This window comes from Hyperolius riggenbachi, chromosome 12 (genome assembly GCF_040937935.1).
Source record: "Hyperolius riggenbachi isolate aHypRig1 chromosome 12, aHypRig1.pri, whole genome shotgun sequence".
Taxonomy (NCBI): Eukaryota; Metazoa; Chordata; class Amphibia; order Anura; family Hyperoliidae; genus Hyperolius; species Hyperolius riggenbachi.
This window is the reverse complement of record NC_090657.1, coordinates 168,798,963-168,821,465: the sequence shown is the minus strand read 5'-3', so window position 1 is coordinate 168,821,465 and position 22,503 is coordinate 168,798,963. Positions and strand designations below refer to the sequence as shown.

At 45.8% G+C, this 22,503-nt stretch overlaps 1 protein-coding gene across 5 annotated transcripts in view; it reads right to left on the bottom strand.

Moving 5' to 3' along the window:
- Positions 1-2,634: 2,634 nt before the first annotated feature.
- The window catches only part of SYCP2 (synaptonemal complex protein 2), a 198,514-nt gene continuing 178,645 nt past the window's right edge, over positions 2,635-22,503 (bottom strand). For 4 of the 5 annotated variants that reach the window (XM_068263657.1, XM_068263661.1, XM_068263659.1 and 1 more), the window contains exons 40-43: positions 14,052-14,146; positions 6,488-6,587; positions 6,171-6,229; positions 2,636-3,273 (exon numbers count right to left, since the gene is read on the bottom strand). In XM_068263657.1, the coding sequence (XP_068119758.1) occupies positions 3,183-3,273; positions 6,171-6,229; positions 6,488-6,587; positions 14,052-14,146 (345 nt within the window). In that variant the 3' untranslated portion in view covers positions 2,636-3,182. Of the gene's footprint in view, positions 3,274-6,170; positions 6,230-6,487; positions 6,588-14,051; positions 14,147-22,503 lie in introns of all 5 variants that reach the window. The other variant, XM_068263662.1, reaches the window with a different exon arrangement.

Here is a 22,503-nt window from a genome sequence, read left to right as displayed (position 1 = left end):
TTCTGAATGATCCGCCGGGCGGATCGTTCAGAAACAGCCTTATCAGTCTGCAGACTGACTGTACACACGCTGGACTGTCTGCTGAAAACCCGCCCAGCGGGAGGTGCTGACGGACCAGTCATTGCCTGCAGTCAGGCGTGTGTACGAGGCTTTAATGACCAGTCTCTACAGAAAATAATCTAATTATGCATTCTAACAGAAAAATCTAACAGAAGAATCTAACAGAAAATTGTATGGTGTATTCCCAGCATAAGGCTGGTTGCACGGTTCAGCCATGTCTACCGGAGACCAAATTCTCAATAGGCCCCCTGCTGTGGGCTTCCTGCATTCTCAAGTAGTTTAGGCCAAATTGTACTGAATAACACTAAAGGTCCGTAAACACGCCGGATTGCAGGCAACGACGGGTCTGTTGTCACCTCCTGCTGGGCATGTTTTCAGCAGACAGTCCGGCGTGTGTACAGTCTGTCGGCGGACTGATAAGGATGTCTCTGAAGCGATCCGCCGGCGGATCGCTCACAAACAGCCATATCAGTCTGCAGACAGACTGTACACACGCCGGACTGTCGCTGGAACGCCCGCCCAGCAGGAGGTGACGACGGACCCGTCGTTGCCTGCAGTCCGGCGTGTGTACGGACCTTTAGCTGAAAGATAAGTTTCTTTGAACCAGGTAATTGAATGCAAACCCTGGCTTATCAGAGAGCAAATGTATCTCATGAAAAGAAGCTCTGCCAGCAGCTATGAAAGGGCAGAGACCCCAGGCTCGGCAGTCTGCTATCCCTAAAGCCCCATCTACACGATACGATTCTTTATACGATTCGATTACGATTCTATTTACGATCCGATTAAATCCAACATGTCCGATCGGGATTCAATTCGATTTGCCATTGTTTTGCAATGGCAAATCGAATTGAATCGAATCCCGATCAGACATGTTAGATTTAATCGGATCGTAAATGGAATCGTAATTGAATCGTATAAAGAATCGTATCATGTAGATTGGGCTTAAACATAACATTTTGATCTGGGTTGGTAATGACAAACGGTGCAGGAAACCGATTGCGATTTCTTGTCTCACGGCTCTTCTGTGACATGCTCGTCTAATAATTAGTTATTAAGTGGGAATCAATCTGCCAACCCATTTTCTCAGGTTTTAGGATTTAAATTTTTAAAATATTTTTACTTTTTGTCCCCAATTTTCACATACAATTTTTTTTCCAATGCAGCGGTCGAGTGGATGTGGTTGGAGTGTGTGTGTGTTATTAGGGATTTTAATGACTATCCTGTCCTTTTTGCACAACTGCAATTTTATATGAAGTTGAATAAATATGTTTTGTATATTGCTTAGCGCTTACTGGGAATTTATTTTTAATTTTAAAATAATTAATATATCAATTTAAAGAATGGGAATAAAGTTTAGAGTCAAACACATTTTTTAGTAGAGAAATATATATATTTACATAGAAAGAGGGACAAAGTTCTAAAAGAGGGACAAATGAGGAGGACAGAGGGACTGTCCCTCCAAAAGAGGGACAGTTGGGAGCTATGGTAAATATAGTCATATGACTATGGCACTCTCCATCAGTCACAAAAGCGCCGACAGCGTCCGCACCTTGACTGCTATTCTAATCCAATACCAGCCGCTTTTCATAAGGAGCCAATCAGAAAAGCGCCGACAGCGTCCGCCGTCCGCACCTGGACTAACCTCTTAGCCAATCCAATAGCTGCCGCTCACATCTGCCCCAAGCCTGCAGAACAAAGTGGCCAATCGGCAAAGCGCCGACCAAATCCGCATGTAGACTATAGGGCTGGTAGACCAATCCGCAGTAATAAACTGGGTGTTTATCTACGCCATTCAGAAAGTACTGAAAGAGGGACAAATGAGGAGGAAAGAGGGACAGGGCTCCCAAAGAGGGACTGTCCCTCCAAAAGAGGGACAGTTGGGAGCTATGAAGATGTTTAACTTGCAGCGACAGTACAGCCACACAGCCTCCCTCCTCTACCTGCCAGTGGTATAAGATGGCTTTGCAATGTTCCCAAACACTAATGGACAGTGGCAGTCACATGACCAGCATGGCTCACATAAGTTGGGAGGGAAGTGGTCTGGCAGATCTGCTACTTGGACACTTAGCCACACTCCACAGGGGTCAGTGTCGGGAGATGGTGCAGCCAGCAGGTTTGGATAGGGCATCCTTGCACAGTCTAAAAATGAAACAGTACAATTTTTTCTTCAAATGCAATCTTTCAATGCAAGTTTTACAATCAAAAGTAATCAGAAGGTAATTGATTGTTCCCATAAATGGGTCAATTACGGTGTTTCTTAAACTTTCTGTTCCAATCGACCACAGAATAGTTTTACATCGATTTTTACGGCACACTGCACAGTTTTCTGTACAATTCTATCATAACATCATTTGAAAGATTGCATCTGATGACAAAATTGTATCCTTAATGTCCACTGTAATAAAGACAGGAAGGAGCAGACAGCAGACGTGAGGCATTTGGGGACATTATTGAAGCTTTATTCATACTTTGTGTCACTAGCGGAAGGTAGATTTGCCAGAACAGGAACTTTATAGCAACCTGACCATAAAATGTTTAGATCACAACAGAGGTCCTCAAGAGCCTCAAGAGCTGACAGGCTTACATGCAGAGTATGGAAGTCTGACTAGAGGTACGCCCCCATATTAACATACAGTGAAGGAGATGATAATTATAATTCACAGTTTGCATGTAAATTTAATGCAAATGGTATGCTGCTTGCAATTGGGCCAATCAGACGCACTTCCTGTCAATTTGGAGTAGGCCGATTCCAAGGTGCGCCATATTCTCTACCCAGATTTTATGCAATGCAGAGGTCTGTCGTATAGTCAGGTGGAGATATAGGTGCTCATTAATGGAACAATCTCCCAACCATCAACTGGCCAATCAGGGATCCATAAATTGGAAGGAAAAATGTCATGTAATCTGATGTAATCAATGTAATCGATCTGAAACATGGATCGATGGAACAATGGGTACATCGCTGGCTTCTGATAGATTGGAACCATCATCGCAGCCCCGATCTGATAGCTTGGAAGATTATACTGTTAATGGGCACCTTAAGGCAGGGTGTTTATTTACTATCATTTACTCCACTAGGTTATAATGATGGCAGTGCACACTTGTGGCAATATAGCTGAGTATCAGTTATATACTTCTGTATTGTAAATCCTGTCTTCATTGTCCAAGCAGAGAGACACATTGTTCTGGAAGGAGGCCTTGAGGCACTGGATCCTGCAATCACAGAGAGAGTCAGTGGATCCTGCAATCACAGAGAGTGTTAGTGGATTCTGCAATCACAGAGAGGGTCAGTGGATCCTGCAATCACACAGAGAGTTAGTGGATCCTGCAATCACAGAGAGGGCCAGTGGATCCTGCAATCAGAGAGAGTTAGTGGATCCTGCAATCACAGAGAGGGTCAGTGGATCCTGCAATCACAGAGAGTGTTAGTGGATTCTGCAATCACAGAGAGGGTCAGTGGATCCTGCAATCACACAGACAGTTAGTGGATCCTGCAATCGCAGAGAGAGTCAGTGGATCCTGCAATCACAGAGAGTTAGTGGATCCTGCAATCACAGAGAGGGTCAGTGGATCCTGCAATCACAGAGAGTTAGTGGATCCTGCAATCACAGAGAGAGTCAGTGGATCCTGCAATCACAGAGAGTGTTAGTGGATTCTGCAATCACAGAGAGGGTCAGTGGATCCTGCAATCACACAGAGAGTTAGTGGATCCTGCAATCACAGAGAGGGCCAGTGGATCCTGCAATCAGAGAGAGTTAGTGGATCCTGCAATCACAGAGAGGGTCAGTGGATCCTGCAATCAGAGAGTGTTAGTGGATTCTGCAATCACAGAGAGGGTCAGTGGATCCTGCAATCACACAGAGAGTTAGTGGATCCTGCAATCACAGAGAGAGTCAGTGGATCCTGCAATCACAGAGAGTTAGTGGATCCTGCAATCACAGAGAGGGTCAGTGGATCCTGCAATCACAGAGAGTTAGTGGATCCTGCAATCACAGAGAGAGTCAGTGGATCCTGCAATCACAGAGAGTGTTCGTGGATTCTGCAATCACAGAGAGGGTCAGTGGATCCTGCAATCACACAGAGAGTTAGTGGATCCTGCAATCACAGAGAGGGTCAGTGGATCCTGCAATCACAGAGAGTTAGTGGATCCTGCAATCACAGAGAGGGTCAGTGGATCCTGCAATCACAGAGAGTGTTAGTGGATTCTGCAATCACAGAGAGGGTCAGTGGATCCTGCAATCACACAGAGTTATTGGATCCTGCAATCACAGAGAGGGTCAGTGGATCCTGCAATCACAGTGAGTGTTAGTGGATTCTGCAATCACAGAGAGAGTTAGTGGATCCTGCAACCACAGAGAGTTAGTGGATCCTGCAACCGCACAGAGTTAGAGGATCATACAATCATAGAGAGTTAGTGGATCCTGCAATCACAGAGAGAGGGTTAGTGGATCCATCAATCACAGAGAGAGTTAGTGGATCCTGCAATCACAGAGAGGGTCAGTGTATCCTGCAATCACAGAGAGAGGGTTGGTGGATCCTGCAATCAGAGAGGGTTTTTGGATCCTGCAACCACAGAGAGAGTTAGTGGATCCTGCAACCACAGAGAGAGTTAGTGGATCCTGCAACCGCACAGAGAGTTAGTGGATCCTGCAATCACAGAGAGAGTTAGTGGATCCTGCAATCACAGAGAGGGTCAGTGGATCCTGCAATCACAGAGAGGGTCAGTGGATCCTGCAATCACAGAGAGAGGGTTAGTGGATCCTGCAATCACAGAGAGAGTGTTAGTGGATCCTGCAACCACAGACAGTTAGTGGATCCTGCAACCACAGACAGTTAGTGGATCCTGCAACTACAGAGAGGTGGATCCTGCAACCACAGAGAGAGTTGGTGGATCCAGCAATCACAGAGAGAGTTAGTGGATCCAGCAATCAGAGTTAGTGGATCCAGCAATCACAGAGTAAGGGTTAGTGGATCCTGCAATCACAGAGAGAAGGTTAGTGGATCCTGCAATCACAGAGAGAGTTAGTGAATCCAGCAATCACAGAGTTAGTGGATCCTGCAATCACAGAGTTAGTGGATCCAGCAATCACAGAGTTAGTGGATCCAGCAATCACAGACTTAGTGGATCCAGCAATCACAGAGAGAGGGTTAGTGGATCCAGCATTCACAGAGGCCTGGTGCACACCAAAAACCGCTAGCAGATCCGCAAAATGCTAGCAGATTTTTAAATGCTTTTTCTTATTTTTCTGTAGCGTTGTTTTGGGAAGCGTTTTTGGTGTAGTAGATTTCATATATTGTTACAGTAAAGCTGAACAGCTTCTGTAACAAAAACACCTGCAAAACCGCTCTGAACTGCCGTTTTTCAGAGCGGCTTGCGTTTTTCCCATACTTTACAATGGAGGCAGAAACGCCTCCGCAATCCAAAATCTGCAGCAGCCCGGGAGTATGCGTTTCTGCAAAACGCCTCCCGCTCTGGTATGCACCAGCCCATTGAATATACATTACCCAAGCGTATCCGCAGCCGCAAGTGGATCGCAAAACGCAGCCGAACCGCTCTGGTGTGCACTAGGCCAGAGAGAGGGTTGGTGGATCTTGCTATCACAGAGAGAGTTAGTGGATCCTGCAACCACAGAGAGGGTTAGCGGATTATGCAAACTCAGAGAGGGTTAGTCGATCCAGCAATCTGAGAGAGTGTTAGTGGATCCTGCAAGCGGAGGGGGGGGGGGGGGTGTGAGTGGATCCTGCAATCACAGAGGGGGTTAGTAGATCCTGCAATCACAGAGAGAGGGTTAGTGGATCCTGCAATCACAGAGAGAGGGTTAGTGGATCCTGCAATCACAGAGAGAGGGTTAGTGGATCCTGCAATCACAGAGAGAGGGTTAGTGGATCCTGCAATCAGAGGGGGGGGGGTGTTAGTGGATCCTGCAATCACAGAGAGTGGGTTAGTGGATCCTGCAATCAGATGGGGGGGGGTAGTGGATCCTGCAATCACAGAGGGGGTAAGTCGATCCAGTAATCTGAGAGAGGGTTAGTGGATCCTGCAATCAGAGAGGGTCAGTGGGTTTGGGAGGGACAGGCGGAGAGTTTTGCCTCAATGGAGGAGAACTGACCTTTTCTTTTCATTCTTGTGACAGAGTTTCAGGACTTGTATCTGCTGGCTCCAGAAATTCTGTAAGACACAAGACAGGGCTGAGTAAGCTGCAGATATGATCTGTGGTGTCCGGCGATGACGGCACAGCATGGAGGATGAGGGATCAGGGTGAGGAACGGGACAAGGACAGAGAGACAACCACACAGGTGACACGTTTATCTCTAATCTCACCCTCTCTGCAAGCTCACCAAGGAAAGACATTGATATGCTGCCAAGTTTTCCACTAACAGATGCAGGTGAGAGGGAGCGGAAATTTTTTAATAAATAAGTGCTTACGATGCTTTCTTTTTCCATTTGCTTTAGCGCTTTGGCATCTTTTTCAAACCTTTCAATCTCATCCAAAAGTGTCTGCTGGAACTTTTCCAAGTGCACAATTCTAGAACAAGGACAACAGGCTAAGAGGATAGAAACATTTTGCAGGAAATTCATTCTAGTACTAGTTTGAGGGTAGATTGAAAAATAATGGGCCTGCCCCTGTTTCTCTGTCAGGGGTAGACCATGGAATACTGTGCGGATGTTTGTGTTTCTCTGTCAGGGGTAGACCATGGAATATGTTGCCGGTGTTTGTGTTTCTCTGTCAGGGGTAGACCATGGAATATGTTGCGGGTGTTTGTATTTCTCTGTCAGGGGTAGACCATGGAATATGTTGCCGGTGTTTGTGTTTCTCTGTCAGGGGTAGACCATGGAATATGTTGCCGGGGTTTGTGTTTCTCTGTCAGGGGTAGACCATGGAATATGTTGCCGGGGTTTGTAATTCTCTGTCAGGAGTAGACCATGGAATATGTTGCCGGGGTTTGTGTTTCTCTGTCAGGGGTAGACCATGGAATATGTTGTGGGTGTTTGTGTTTCTCTGTCAGGAGTAGACCACAGAATATGTTGCCGGGGTTTGTGTTTCTCTGTCAGGAGTAGACCATGGAATATGTTGCAGGTGTTTGTGTTTCTCTGTCAGGGGTAGACCATGGAATATGTTGCGGGTGATTGTGTTTCTCTATCGGGGTAGACAACGGAACATGTTGCAGGTGTTTGTGTTTCTCCATCAGGAGTAGACCATGGAATATGTAGCGGGTGTTTGTGTTTCTCTGTCAGGGGTAGACCATGGAATATGTTGCGGGTGTTTGTGTTTCTCTATCAGGGGTAGACCATGGAATATGGTGCAGGTGTTTGTGTTTCTCTGTCAGGAGTAGACCATGGAATATGTAGCGGGTGTTTGTGTTTCTCTGTCAGGAGTAGACCATGGAATATGTTGCGGGTGATTGTGTTTCTCTATCAGGGGTAGACCATGGAATATGTAGCAGGTGTTTGTGTTTCTCTGTCAGGAGTAGACCATGGAATATGTTGCAGGTGTTTGTGTTTCTCTATCAGGGGTAGACCATAGAATATGTTGCAGGTGTTTGTGTTTCTCTGTCAGGGGTAGACCATGGAATATGTTGCAGGTGTTTGTGTTTCTCTGTCAGGAGTAGACCATGGAATATGGTGCAGGTGTTTGTGTTTCTCTGTCAGGGGTAGACCATGGAATATGTTGCCGGGGTTTGTATTTCTCTGTCAGGAGTAGACCATGGAATATGTTGCAGGTGTTTGTGTTTCTCTGTCAGGAGTAGACCATGGAATATGGTGCAGGTGTTTGTGTTTCTCTGTCAGGGGTAGACCATGGAATATGTTGCAGGTGTTTGTGTTTCTCTGTCAGGGGTAGACCACGGAATATGTTGCGGGTGATTGTGTTTCTCTATCAGGGGTAGACCATGGAATATGGTGCAGGTGTTTGTGTTTCTCTGTCAGGGGCAGACAACGGAACATGTTGCAGGTGTTTGTGTTTCTCTGTCAGGGGTAGACCATGGAATATGTTGCAGGTGTTTGTGTTTCTCTGTCAGGGGCAGACAACGGAATATGTTGCAGGTGTTTGTGTTTCTCTGTCAGGGGTAGACCATGGAATATGTTGCAGGTGTTTGTGTTTCTCAGTCAGGGGTAGACCATGGAATATGGTGCAGGTGTTTGTGTTTCTCTGTCAGGGGCAGACAACGGAACATGTTGCAGGTGTTTGTGTTTCTCTGTCAGGAGTAGACCATGGAATATGTTGCGGGTGTTTGTGTTTCTCTGTCAGGGGTAGACCATGGAATATGTTGCAGGTGTTTTTCTCTGTCAGGGGTAGATCACGGAATATGTTGCGGGTGTTTGTGTCTCTCTATCAGGGGTAAACCATGGAATATGTTGCGGGTGTTTGTATTTCTCTGTCAGGAGTAGACCATGGAATATGTTGCAGGTGTTTGTATTTCTCTGTCAGGGCTAGACCATGGAATATGTTGCGGGTGTTTGTATTTCTCTGTCAGGAGTAGACCATGGAATATGTTGCGGGTGTTTGTGTTTCTCTGTCAGGGGTAGACCATGGAATATGTTGCGGGTGTTTGTGTTTCTCTGTCAGGAGTAGACCATGGAATATGTTGCGGGTGTTTGTATTTCTCTGTCAGGGCTAGACCATGGAATATGTTGCGGGTGTTTGTATTTCTCTGTCAGGAGTAGACCATGGAATATGTTGCGGGTGTTTGTATTTCTCTGTCAGGAGTAGACCATGGAATATGTTGCAGGTGTTTGTGTTTCTCTGTCAGGAGTAGACCATGGAATATGTTGCAGGTGTTTGTGTTTCCCTGTCAGGAGTAGACCATGGAATATGGTGCAGGTGTTTGTGTTTCTCTGTCAGGGGTAGACCATGGAATATGTTGCCGGGGTTTGTATTTCTCTGTCAGGAGTAGACCATGGAATATGTTGCAGGTGTTTGTGTTTCTCTGTCAGGAGTAGACCATGGAATATGGTGCAGGTGTTTGTGTTTCTCTGTCAGGGGTAGACCATGGAATATGTTGCAGGTGTTTGTGTTTCTCTGTCAGGGGTAGACCACGGAATATGTTGCGGGTGATTGTGTTTCTCTGTCAGGGGTAGACCATGGAATATGTTGCAGGTGTTTGTGTTTCTCTGTCAGGGGCAGACAACGGAATATGTTGCAGGTGTTTGTGTTTCTCTGTCAGGGGTAGACCATGGAATATGTTGCAGGTGTTTGTGTTTCTCAGTCAGGGGTAGACCATGGAATATGGTGCAGGTGTTTGTGTTTCTCTGTCAGGGGCAGACAACGGAACATGTTGCAGGTGTTTGTGTTTCTCTGTCAGGAGTAGACCATGGAATATGTTGCGGGTGTTTGTGTTTCTCTGTCAGGGGTAGACCATGGAATATGTTGCAGGTGTTTTTCTCTGTCAGGGGTAGATCACGGAATATGTTGCGGGTGTTTGTGTCTCTCTATCAGGGGTAAACCATGGAATATGTTGCGGGTGTTTGTATTTCTCTGTCAGGAGTAGACCATGGAATATGTTGCAGGTGTTTGTGTTTCTCTGTCAGGAGTAGACCATGGAATATGTTGCGGGTGTTTGTATTTCTCTGTCAGGGCTAGACCATGGAATATGTTGCGGGTGTTTGTATTTCTCTGTCAGGAGTAGACCATGGAATATGTTGCGGGTGTTTGTGTTTCTCTGTCAGGGGTAGACCATGGAATATGTTGCGGGTGTTTGTGTTTCTCTGTCAGGAGTAGACCATGGAATATGTTGCAGGTGTTTGTATTTCTCTGTCAGGGCTAGACCATGGAATATGTTGCGGGTGTTTGTATTTCTCTGTCAGGAGTAGACCATGGAATATGTTGCGGGTGTTTGTATTTCTCTGTCAGGAGTAGACCATGGAATATGTTGCAGGTGTTTGTATTTCTCTGTCAGGGGTAGACCATGGAATATGTTGCGGGTGTTTGTATTTCTCTGTCAGGAGTAGACCATGGAATATGTTGCAGGTGTTTGTATTTCTCTGTCAGGGGTAGACCATGGAATATGTTGCGGGTGTTTGTATTTCTCTGTCAGGAGTAGACCATGGAATATGTTGCGGGTGTTTGTATTTCTCTGTCAGGGGTAGACCATGGAATATGTTGCGGGTGTTTGTATTTCTCTGTCAGGGGTAGACCATGGAATATGTTGCGGGTGTTTGTATTTCTCTGTCAGGGGTAGACCATGGAATATGTTGCGGGTGTTTGTATTTCTCTGTCAGGGGTAGACCATGGAATATGTTGCGGGTGTTTGTATTTCTCTGTCAGGGGTAGACCATGGAATATGTTGCAGGTGTTTGTGTCTCTCTGTCAGGAGTAGACCATGGAATATGTTGCGGGTGTTTGTGTTTGTCAGGGGTAGACCATGGAATATGTTGCAGGTGTTTGTGTCTCTCTGTCAGGAGTAGACCATGGAATATGTTGCAGGTGTTTGTGTCTCTCTGTCAGGAGTAGACCATGGAATATGTTGCGGGTGTTTGTGTTTCTCTGTCAGGAGTAGACCATGGAATATGTTGCAGGTGTTTGTATTTCTCTGTCAGGGGTAGACCATGGAATATGTTGCAGGTGTTTGTGTTTCTCTGTCAGGGGTAGACCATGGAATATTTTGTGGGTGTTTGTGTTTCTCTGTCAGGAGTAGACCATGGAATATGTTGCGGGTGTTTGTATTTCTCTGTCAGGGGTAGACCATGGAATATTTTGTGGGTGTTTGTGTTTCTCGGTCAGGTGCAGACAATGGAATATGAGTGGATTTGTGCATTGTTTTATATAAGAGGAGGCAAACTGGTATAGGTTTCTCTTGCAGTGTAGATACTATTTATTTAAAGCTAAGAGCGCTGACCTCTTGTGGATAAGAGACAATGGAATATGTTGCGGATGTTTGTGTTCTCGGTCAGGGGTAGACAATGGAATATGTTGTGGATGTTTGTGTTCTCGGTCAGGGGTAGACAATGGAATATGTTGCGCATGTTTGTGTTCTCTGTCAGGGGTAGACAATGGAATATATTGCGGATGTTTGTGTTCTCGGTCAGGGGTAGACAATGGAATATGTTGCGGATGTTTGTGTTCTCGGTCAGGGGTAGACAATGGAATATGTTGCTGATGTTTGTGTTCTCGGTCAGGGGTAGACAATGGAATATGTTGCGGATGTTTGTGTTCTCGGTCAGGGGTAGACAATGGAATATGTTGCGCATGTTTGTGTTCTCTGTCAGGGGTAGACAATGGAATATGTTGCGGATGTTTGTGTTCTCTGTCAGGGGTAGACAATGGAATATGTTGCAGATGTTTGTGTTCTCGGTCAGGGGTAGACAATGGAATATGTTGCTGATGTTTGTGTTCTCGGTCAGGGGTAGACAATGGAATATGTTGCTGATGTTTGTGTTCTCGGTCAGGGGTAGACAATGGAATATGTTGCGCATGTTTGTGTTCTCTGTCAGGGGTAGACAATGGAATATATTGCGGATGTTTGTGTTCTCGGTCAGGGGTAGACAATGGAATACTGTGCGGATGTCTGTGAAGGCACACCTTCAGGTATCTCAACATGTACATTCTAAACCCCCCCCCCCCCCAAAAAAAAAGGTTTATCACGGCCAAACTTCCACCGCATATAAGCGCATGCCAGTAAAGACACGCACGCCAGTAAAGCCGCTCATGCATGGCATTTTCTTCTCTGCACGATCTGGTTTGCTGAGGCTTCCCACTATATTGTTAAGTATCTAAAAAAAACTACTGCAAGAAGACAGAAGGCTCACTTTATGTGAACTCCAGGCTTCACTTGGAACCTACTTCAAGAGGACTCAACTCTCTGGACCGACAACCTAAAAATTCATTTTATATGAACCAGAACCCTCACTGAGGAGTAGATGCCATGACACATTCAAGCATGCAAGACCACTGATCAAATCTTCAACACTGTCTTGTGGGAAAAACCATCTGCATTGAACCATGAGGAAGAAAAGACAAGATTTGCTGAAGGAACAGTCGCTTTTGCTTCAGGACAATGGTCTCAATTCACTAAGATCATGCTGGAGATAATAAGGCAAGAAAAAACTTACCTCCACACAGTGAGAGAGTTATCTTACCTTTTCATTCCTTAAGTTACCTACTCTGTAGTTATTCTCAAACACAGTTAGGGCTGGTTCAGACGGACGCTTGCGGAGCGTTTACTGCAAGCGCTCGGAACGTCGCGGTAAACGCTCCCATTCAAGTGAATGGGAGCGTTTACACCGAGCTTTTGCGCGCTTTTACCCGAACGCGGCGTTCGGGTCCCGAATTTCGCGAGCGTTCGGGCTGCCCCTGGAAGCGACATGTTGCTTCCAGGGAGCGGCCAACCGCGACGGCTAATGTTCCCCTAGGGGAAGAAAAAAACGCGACGCATCACGACGCGACAGAAGGCTACTGAAAGCCTGACCGCGCAGCCGCCGCAACGCCCCCAGACGAGACGCCACGCAGACGTCCGTCTGAACCAGCCCTTATTTAACAGCCTGTCTTTAACTTTAGAATTCTGGAGTTATTTTAAGGATCAAAGAGTTAATTTAAAGACAGAAGAGTTAACTTTCGGTTTGCCTGAAGCAAAATGTTTCCTGAATACTACATGCCTTCTCACCATGGTGATAACTCTAGAAACATTATTAAAAGCATGAGATAAGCTTAGTGAATTGAGGCCAATGTCTGGCCACATGCTGCTTAAGACTGTACATTAGGCATGCTCATATGGATTTTGCGGAATTGAAATTTTTGCATTTTCGTTCGGAAATCTGAATTTCCTATTGGAATTTGGAAATCGGAATTCCGAGGAAATTCGATTTATCGCAACTTTGTAATTTTAGCCCCATCACAGAATTCTGAAGCATTGGACCAATTACAGAATGCAGAACTTTACTGTAAAATGTTAATTTTAGACCAACCACAAGACCGATTTCCGTTTTTTTTTCTTTTTTTAATTTTTGCATTCTCGAATAGTAAAACGGTTCTCAAAAATCAGAAAAACGGAAAATCGGAAGACCGAAAAATCAGAAATCGGAATTTCAGCAGAAATGGACATTAGCATTTCCGACCGTCACTACTGTACATATCTGCACCCTGAGCAGGGGCATCCTCAGGTCAGGCAGAGAGGGTTCTGTTCCAGGCTTCTCATTAGTAACCATGGAGTCCATTTATAAAGGTGAATACAAGGTGACACAGTGGCTAGCATCGTGCATTGCAGTGCCTCCTTCAGGACACTATGCACATAAAGTTTGTATGTTGTCTTCATGCTTGTGTGGATTTCCTCCAAGCACATCCATCTACCAACAAATTCACCCCATTTCGTTGCATCTCACGGGCTGGTTTTGTTATTGTTTGTGTGTGTCAGAATATTACCATTCCATCTGTAAAAAGATTTGCAGGAGTAATTGCTACACCTTCCCAGGGATCCCTCCCCCTATCCATACCCATCACCTCTGTGTGATCTCTGCATTGCCCTACTGCCTCCTCAAACGAGGAGTTTCTTCCATCTATCAGTATTCAAAATCCATCTTCACATAAGTGTACCTATCTTCCCAGGACAGAAAGCTTGCAGTTCCTAGATCTCGCAGCCAGAGGCTAATATAGAGTACGTGACCGCCAGCCTGAGAGCGTGGAGTTTTCTATCAGTGTATGGAATTGCCATAGACGGGGACAGATCACCTGGGAGCACAGTGTATGAAATTGTTCTCCTATAGACTGGGACAAATTTCCTTGTAGCACAGGAGTCTGTGTGTGTATAGTGGCTAGCAGATTTGTCCGCTGATGACTGATTGATGTGGCTGAGTTTTGCAAGTTGTGGTTAAGTGCAACAGCCTTGTGCTATCCCTAAATAAGGCTCCTCCCCCTCCCTATTCTGTTGAATACCATCAGGTCCCCGTCCGACAGCTTGTCGCAGAGTTAGTTAATGGCACCCTGGAATTTAATTATTTTTAGAAACCTCATCAGTATTGCGTTTAGCTTGAAAGTATTGTTGTTTACACAATCACTCACCGGAACTCCCGTACTTTTGCATCTACCACGTTCAGGTGTTTTTGCGCCGATTGCAATGACTTCTCAGTGAAATAATCCACTCTTCGTGAGCGACTCTACAACAATTCAGAAATCAAAGAAATAAACAATCTACCCAACAACTAGTAAATATGTAGGGATGTTACAATTGCAAAAAAAAACAAAAAACAACTATTTATTGGGTTAAAAGAGGTCACCAAAAACAAGACCTCTCATGGTCCACATAGTTCCTGTACACGGGCTAGTTGGCGGAAACCAGTTTACACTTTCTCGACCTGGAACTATATGTTGAGGATCAAAAAGTCCTAAGCAGAGGATACAGAAAGTCCACCGCTACCAACTCCATGCTCCTCCAGACCAGCTTCCACCCTCCACACACGATACAGGTAGAGATGAGCCGAAATTTTCGAAATTTCGAACTGCTTTTATTACGAATGCGAAATTTAACATTACGACCCAAATTCGTAATTTCGTAATTAATTTTCAAATCGTAATTTACAATTTCGTAATCGAAATTTCACTCCCGTAATGACGAATTTCGTGTCTCCAACCGAAATTTTACTTTTTCAAGTTTGTAAGGGTTTCTATCCCTCTAGATGCCTAAAATGAATAGCACAGCCAGCCAGCCAGCCAGCCTCCTCCTCCTCCTCCTCCTCCTCCTCCTCCTCCTCCTTTCTCTCTCTCTCTCTCTCTCTCTCTCTCTCTCTCTCTCCAGAGATCTGTAGTATTTCAAAACCATACTCACATTCATGACATGTCCAGGGATCAAACCCAGGCCAACCACATGGAAGACAGCTATGCTCACCACCATACCACCAAACACACACTAAATAGACTGCTAACCTAAATCTTACTTGTAGACAGTCATATGAGACACATGCTGGGTGCAGGGCTTTGTGATTGGACCATGGACCATGCGATAGAGTGAGGTGCAAAAATGAAATCATGCCTAGCAGAGGATGGTTTCACAATGCTAAATGCTAGGCTGGCTGTGGTGCAATTGGTTAGTGCGTCTGGCTGGTAACAGCAAGGTTACAGGTTCGATTCCATCCAGGCATGTCTTTTCCTTTTGCGTTCAACAGTTGTCCAAACAGAGCCAACAGAGCCCCAGATAGCCATGTAGAGTTAGGTCACAGCTAGCCTGGCTGTGGTGCAATTGGTTAGTGTGTCTGGCTGGTAACAGCAAGGTTACAGGTTCGATTCCATCCAGGCATGTCTTTTCCTTTTGCGTTCAACAGTTGTCCAAACACCGAGCACAAAGTTTTGCATGCGTAAAGTTTTACGCACGCAAAATACCCCATGGGGTTCAATGGCGCAGCGCGCGCACGCAAAAGGAAAAGACATGCCTGGATGGAATCAAACCTGTAACCTTGCTGTTACCAGCCAGACACACTAACCAATTGCACCACAGCCAGGCTAGCTGTGACCTAACTCTACATGGCTATCTGGGGCTCTGTTGGCTCTGTTTGGACAACTGTGGAACGCAAAAGGAAAAGACATGCCTGGATGGAATCGAACCTGTAACCTTGCTGTTACCAGCCAGACGCACTAACCAATTGCACCACAGCCAGCCTAGCTGTGACCTAACTCTACATGGCTATCTGGGGCTCTGTTGGCTCTGTTTGGACAACTGTTGAACGCAAAAGGAAAAGACATGCCTGGATGGAATTGAACCTGTAACCTTGCTGTTACCAGCCAGACACACTAACCAATTGCACCACAGCCAGGCTAGCTGTGACCTAACTCTACATGGCTATCTGGGGCTCTGTTGGCTCTGTTTGGACAACTGTTGAACGCAAAAGGAAAAGACATGCCTGGATGGAATCGAACCTGTAAAGTTGCTGTTACCAGCCAGACGCACTAACCAATTGCACCACAGCCAGCCTAGCATTTAGCATTGTGAAACCATCCTCTGCTAGGCATGATTTCATTTTTGCACCTCACTCTATCGCATGGTCCATGGTCCAATCACAAAGCCCTGCACCCAGCATGTGTCTCATATGACTGTCTACAAGTAAGATTTAGGTTAGCAGTCTATTTAGTGTGTGTTTGGTGGTATGGTGGTGAGCATAGCTGTCTTCCATGTGGTTGGCCTGGGTTTGATCCCTGGACATGTCATGAATGTGAGTATGGTTTTGAAATACTACAGATCTCTGGAGAGAGAGAGAGAGAGAGAGAGAGAGGGGGAGAGAGAGAGAGGGGGAGAGAGAGAGAGGGGGAGAGGGAGAGAGAGAGAGGGGGAGAGAGAGAGAGGGGGAGAGAGAGAGAGGAGGAGGAGGAGGAGGAGGAGGAGGAGGAGGAGGAGGAGGAGGAGGAGGAGGAGGAGGAGGATTGATTATTCATTTTAGGCATCTAGAGGGATAGAAACCTTTGCAAACTTTAAAATACTAAATTTCGTAATCGTAATTACGAAAATTTGCGTAATTTGCGAAAATTACGAAATTTCGATTACTGCTAAAATCGTAATTGTAGTAATTTCGCGAAATTTCGGAAATTCGTAATTAGGTCATTACGCTCATCCCTAGATACAGGCTATCCCCTACGGACAGTTTGTAAGGCTTAAACGCAACAATTCCAAAAGAGAGGATTTTGTCCTCCAAAGCAAAGAACTGACCATCAGACTGTCCATTAGGGGATATCCCATGTTGGATTTGAATCATGCGTACAAAAGAGTGGATGCTCTAGAGCATACTGATTTGATGACTAACAAAAGTAGGGAAAAACGAAATCGTGGACGAAAAGGGAAAGCCCTCACTTGTGTGTTTGATTACTCTCCAATGGCTGAGAGAATTAAAGGGAACCTTAACTGTGGGGGAAAAAAGAAATTCCAAGCCTCCTGCAGCCGTCCTGTGCCCGCGCCGGTCCTTCGGTGCCCTCCGGTCTCCCTCCGTGGCTAAGTTTCGTTTTCGGCCGACTGCCAGTCATCCTCCGGCAAAGCGTCCTCTTCTTCCGCATTTCCTGACAAAGCGCCATAAAGCGCGTCCATGGAACGCATACCCAGCCGTAAAGCGCGTCCGGATGACGTGCTTTACGTCAGGGAATGCGGAAGAAGAGGACGCTTTGCTGGAGGACGACTGGCAGTCGGCCGAAGACGAAACTTAGCCGCGGAGGGAGACCGGAGGGCACCGAAGGACCGGCGCGGGCACAGGACGGCTGCAGGAGGCTTGGCAAAGCCCCAGGTAAGTGAATTTTTGTTTTTTCCCCACAGTTAAGGTTCCCTTTAAGGCGGTAATCTACAAACACTGGTGTGAGTTTCAGTTAAGTACTGGATCATCTGAGGTTGCGGGTTCTAGACCCCTCATTTCCTTTAGGAAAGCTAAAACCATTAGTGACTATTAGTGATGGCCCAGCCTAGGAGAACTCATGGAGCAGCACATGATCAGTTAGATCAGCTGATAGATCTGTTAGCCTCTGATTTGCTGTGATGACTTCCTGGTTTAACACATAATCATGACCAGCAAATCAGAGCCTTACAAATCTATCAGCTGATCCAACTGATCACATGCTTCTCCATGAGTTCTCCTAGGCTGGGCCATCCCTAGTGACTATGTCACAAGTAGCGAATTTAAAGTAGAAAACGAGCAAAATTGGTTAAAGAAGCACATACCGGTGGGTAATTTTAGATGCGGAAATTGCAATCACTGCGCCAACTTCAAGACTGACAAAAGTGTCCAGTTAGGTGCAAAAATGATCTATCGAAATACACAGTGTATGCTTTGATTTGTGCATGCAATCGTTTCTATATAGGGCAGACTTCTCGCATGATTTGTACAAGGTTCCAGGAACATGTGCACTCTGTGGAGACAGGCATAGGTGCGGGACAATTTATTAAAGGTAACCTTAAGTCTCCCCAAAAAATGACTTTTACTCACCTGTGGCTTCCCTCAGCCCCCTGCAGCCGATCGGTGCCCTCGCCGTGTCTCGGAGATCTTCCCGCCCTCGCCGGCGACCACTTCCGGTTTCGCCGTCAGGACCCGACAGGCATGGGAACGCGAGTGATTCTTCGCGTTCCCAGCCACAATATTGCCCCCTATGCTGCTATTGCGGCCTCCTGGCCTGTACTGTGCCTCTCTATATCTGCTTGTAGTCTCTCTATAAACTCGCGTTCAGACAAGGCAGCCAGTGTGGCCTGTAGGTTTGAGAGCTAATATTCAGTGACAGAAGAATGACTAGCAGAGGTGACCCTGCAGTGTAAACAGTGCCAGTGCTCTGTCCTGGAAGTAACCCTGCAGTGTATACAGTGTCAGTGCTCTGTTCTGGAAGTGACCCTGCAGTGTATACAGTGCCAGTGCTCTGTCCTGGAAATGACCCTGCAGTGTATACAGTGCTCTGTCCTGGAAGTGACCCAGTGCTCTGTCCTGGAAGTGACCCTGCAGTGTATACAGTGTCAGTGCTCTGTCCTGGAAGTGACCCTGCAGTGTATACAGTGCCAGTGTTCTGTCCTGGAAGTGACCCTGCAGTTTAAACAGTGCCAGTGATCTGTCCTGGAAGTGACCCTGCAGTGTATACAGTGCTCTGTCCTGGAAGTGACCCTGCAGTGTATACAGTGTCAGTGCTCTGTCCTGAAAGTGACCCTGCAGTGTATACAGTGCCAGGGCTCTGTCCTGGAAGTGACCCTGCAGTGTATACAGTGTCAGTGCTCTGTCCTGGAAATGACCCTGCAGTGTATACAGTGCTCTGTCCTGGAAGTGACCCAGTGCTCTGTCCTGGAAGTGACCCTGCAGTGTATACAGTGTCAGTGCTCTGTCCTGGAAGTGACCCTGCAGTGTATACAGTGCCAGTGTTCTGTCCTGGAAGTGACCCTGCAGTTTAAACAGTGCCAGTGATCTGTCCTGGAAGTGACCCTGCAGTGTATACAGTGCTCTGTCCTGGAAGTGACCCTGCAGTGTATACAGTGTCAGTGCTCTGTCCTGAAAGTGACCCTGCAGTGTATACAGTGTCAGTGCTCTGTCCTGGAAGTGAATATAGCGGGCTTGAGTCTAGCCAAGATTCACTGAGAGAAATTTTACACCTGCAGCAAGAAGGTTGTTTGTATAAATGAGGAGAGGACCCCTTTAATTGGCACACAAGCAGTTAAGTATGGTTTACGCTGTCAGTCACGCTAAGTGGTGCGCTCTGCCTATATTTCCCAGATCATTCTCCGCAGACAGGAAATCCCCTCAGGCCAGTTTCATCTTAATTAAATGATCGTCAGACATGTTTCAGTAGCTCTTGCTAGAACATATCTGATTTTCCCGTGCTAAAATTAGAAAAAAGGACATATGTACAAGTCAGTCTCTCTGTAGGACATCTTATTTTTCTGCCATATATTAGTAAATGAGAACATATTTAAATATGTATTTCAGGGACAGATCTTATTTAATAAGGCTAGAATAAATTGTTCTGATTATTCAGGCCTTCAGAGCCCCTAGTCCTTCCGATAGTACTGGCATACCATAAAGATTTGATGAGAAAAATATTTTTTTTTTTTATAATTCAAACCACACTGGTCCTTTCCATCCTGGTCTATTATTGTTCATAATAACATTTAAATAAAAAAAATGTATTCATTTAAGAGGGTGGGAATAAAGTTTAGAGTCAATTAAACACATTTTTTTCTTTAGTAGAGAAATCCATATATTTACATATACAGTGGAGGAAATAATTATTTGACCCCTCACTGATTTTGTAAGTTTGTCCAATGACAAAGAAATGAAAAGTCTCAGAACAGTATCATTCCAATGGTAGGTTTATTTTAACAGTGGCAGATAGCACATCAAAAGGAAAATCGAAAAAATAACCTTAAATAAAAGATAGCAACTGATTTGCATTTCATTGAGTGAAATAAGTTTTTGAACCTTCTAACAATAAAAGACTTAATGCTTAGTGGAAAAACCCTTGTTTGCAAGCACAGAGGTCAAACGTTTCTTGTAATTGATGACCAAGTTTGCACACATTTTAGGAGGAATGTTGGTCCACTCCTCTTTGCAGATCATCTCTAAATCCCTAAGGTTTCGAGGCTGTCTCTGTGCAACTATGAGCTTGAGCTCCCTCCATAGGTTTTCTATTGGATTAAGGTCCGGAGACTGACTAGGCCACTCCATGACCTTAACCACCCTGGCGTTCTGATAAGATCGCCAGGGCGGCTGCGGGAGGGTTTTTTTTAAATAAAAAAAAAAAACTATTCCATGCAGCCAACTGAAAGTTGGCTGCATGAAAGCCCACTAGAGGGCGCTCCGGATGCGTTCTTCTGATTGCCTCCGGCGGCCAGAAGTAACACGGAAGGCCGCAATGAGCGGCCTTCCGTGTTTCGCTGAGCAGAGTGACGTCATGGACGTCAGCCGCCTCCGATCCAGCCCTAAGCGCTGGCCGGAACTGTTTGTTCCGGCTACGCTGGGCTCGGGCGGCTGGGGGGACCCTCTTTCGCCGCTGCACGCGGCGGATCGCCGCTGCACGCGGCGGATCGCCGTGCTGCGGCGGCGATCAGGTAGCACACGCGGCTGGCAAAGGCCCGGCTGCGTGTGCTGCTTTTTATTTCATTAAAATCGGCCCAGCAGGGCCTGAGCGGCAGCCTCCGGCGGTGTTGGACGAGCTGAGCTCGTCCAGACCGCTCAGGTGGTTAATGTGCTTCTTCTTGAGCCACTTCTTTGTTGCCTTTGCTGTATGTTTTGGGTCATTGTCGTGCTGGAACACCCATCCACGACCTATTTTCAGTTTCCTGGCAGAGGGAAGGAGGTTGTCGTTCAGGATTTCACGATACATGGATCCGTCCATTTTCCCGTTAATGCGATTAAGTTGTCCTGTTCCCTTAGCAGAAAAACACCCCCAAAGCAAAATGTTTCCACCCCCATGCTTGACGGTGGGGACGGTGTTTTGGGGGTCATAGGCAGCATTTTTCTTCCTCCAAACACAGCGAGTTGAGTTAATGCCAAAGAGCTCTATTTTGGTCTCATCAGACCACAGCACCTTCTCCCAGTCACTCACAGAATCATTCAGGTGTTCATTGGCAAACTTCAGACGGGCCTGCACATGTGCCTCCTTGAGCAGGGGGACCTTGCGAGCCATGCCGGATTTTAATCCATTGCGGTGTAATGTGTTTCCAATGGTTTTCTTGGTGACTGTGGTCCCTGCTAATTTGAGGTCATTCACTAACTCCTCCCGTGTAGTTCTAGGATGCTTTTTCACCTTTCTCAGAACCATTGACACCCCACGAGGTTAGATCTTGCCTGGAGCCCCAGAGCGAGGTCGATTGATGGTCATTTTGTGCTCCTTCCATTTCCGAACAATCACACCAACAGTTGTCACCTTCTCTCCCAGCTTCTTGCTAATTGTTTTGTAGCCCATTCCAACCTTGTGCAGGTATACAATTTTGTCTCTGACATCCTTGGACAGCTCTTTGGTCTTTCCCATGTTGGAGAGTTTGGAGTCTGCTTGATTGATTAATTCTGTGGACAGGTGTCTTTTATACAGGTGACTAGTTAAGACAGGTGTCCTTAATGAGGGTGACTAATTGAGTAGAAGTGTCTAACCACTCTGTGGGAGCCAGAACTCTTAATGGTTGGTAGGGGTTCAAAAACTTATTTCACTCAATGAAATGCAAATCAGTTGCTATCTTTTATTTAAGGTTATTTTTTCGATTTTCCTTTTGATGTGCTTTCTGCCACTGTTAAAATAAACCTACCATTGAAATGATACTGTTCTGAGACTTTTCATTTCTTTGTCATTGGACAATCTTACAAAATCAGTGAGGGGTCAAATAATTATTTCTTCCACTGTATCTGTACGTCAGTCGTTAAAGAGAGAGAAATGAGGGAGAAAGAGGGATGGAGTTCCCAAAAAGGGGTTGTCCTTCCAAAAGAGGGACAGTTCGGAGCTAGCTATGCCGGGCTCTGTGCATGATTAGCAGCATGTACTGGCCATGAATAGAAGATTAGCTGTGACCATTAAAGCGGACCTGAACTCAAAATGCCCCCTCTGCTCTAAAAGATACACAACAGCATAATAATCTTTAAACAAAAAACATTTGTTATAGCTGATACAAATCCTAAAATAAATCTGCACAGTTTCTACTTCCTGATTCATGGAGGCAGACATATTGTTTACCTCCTGTACTTTTAAATGGCCTTATCTGCCATCTCTGCCTTGGCAGTGATGAAACACAGGGAAGAGATCATATTACACTTGTGATTAGACACAGATGAGGGGGCATTAGACAGGCTAAACTTTCTAAATACATAAAGGGTGCATTTCTCTATGTATTTAGTCTTGTGCAAGAGTTCAGGTCCACTTTAAGGCTCATACACACATCCAACTTACACACATCCAACTTACAAGTTGTTTACCTGACAAGTACGCACACACACGCCAACCAACTAAACCAACTCACTTAAATTCTATGCGTGCAAGCTAAATGACAAATTTCACAACATTCCCGCATTCAAAAACAATAAAGTTG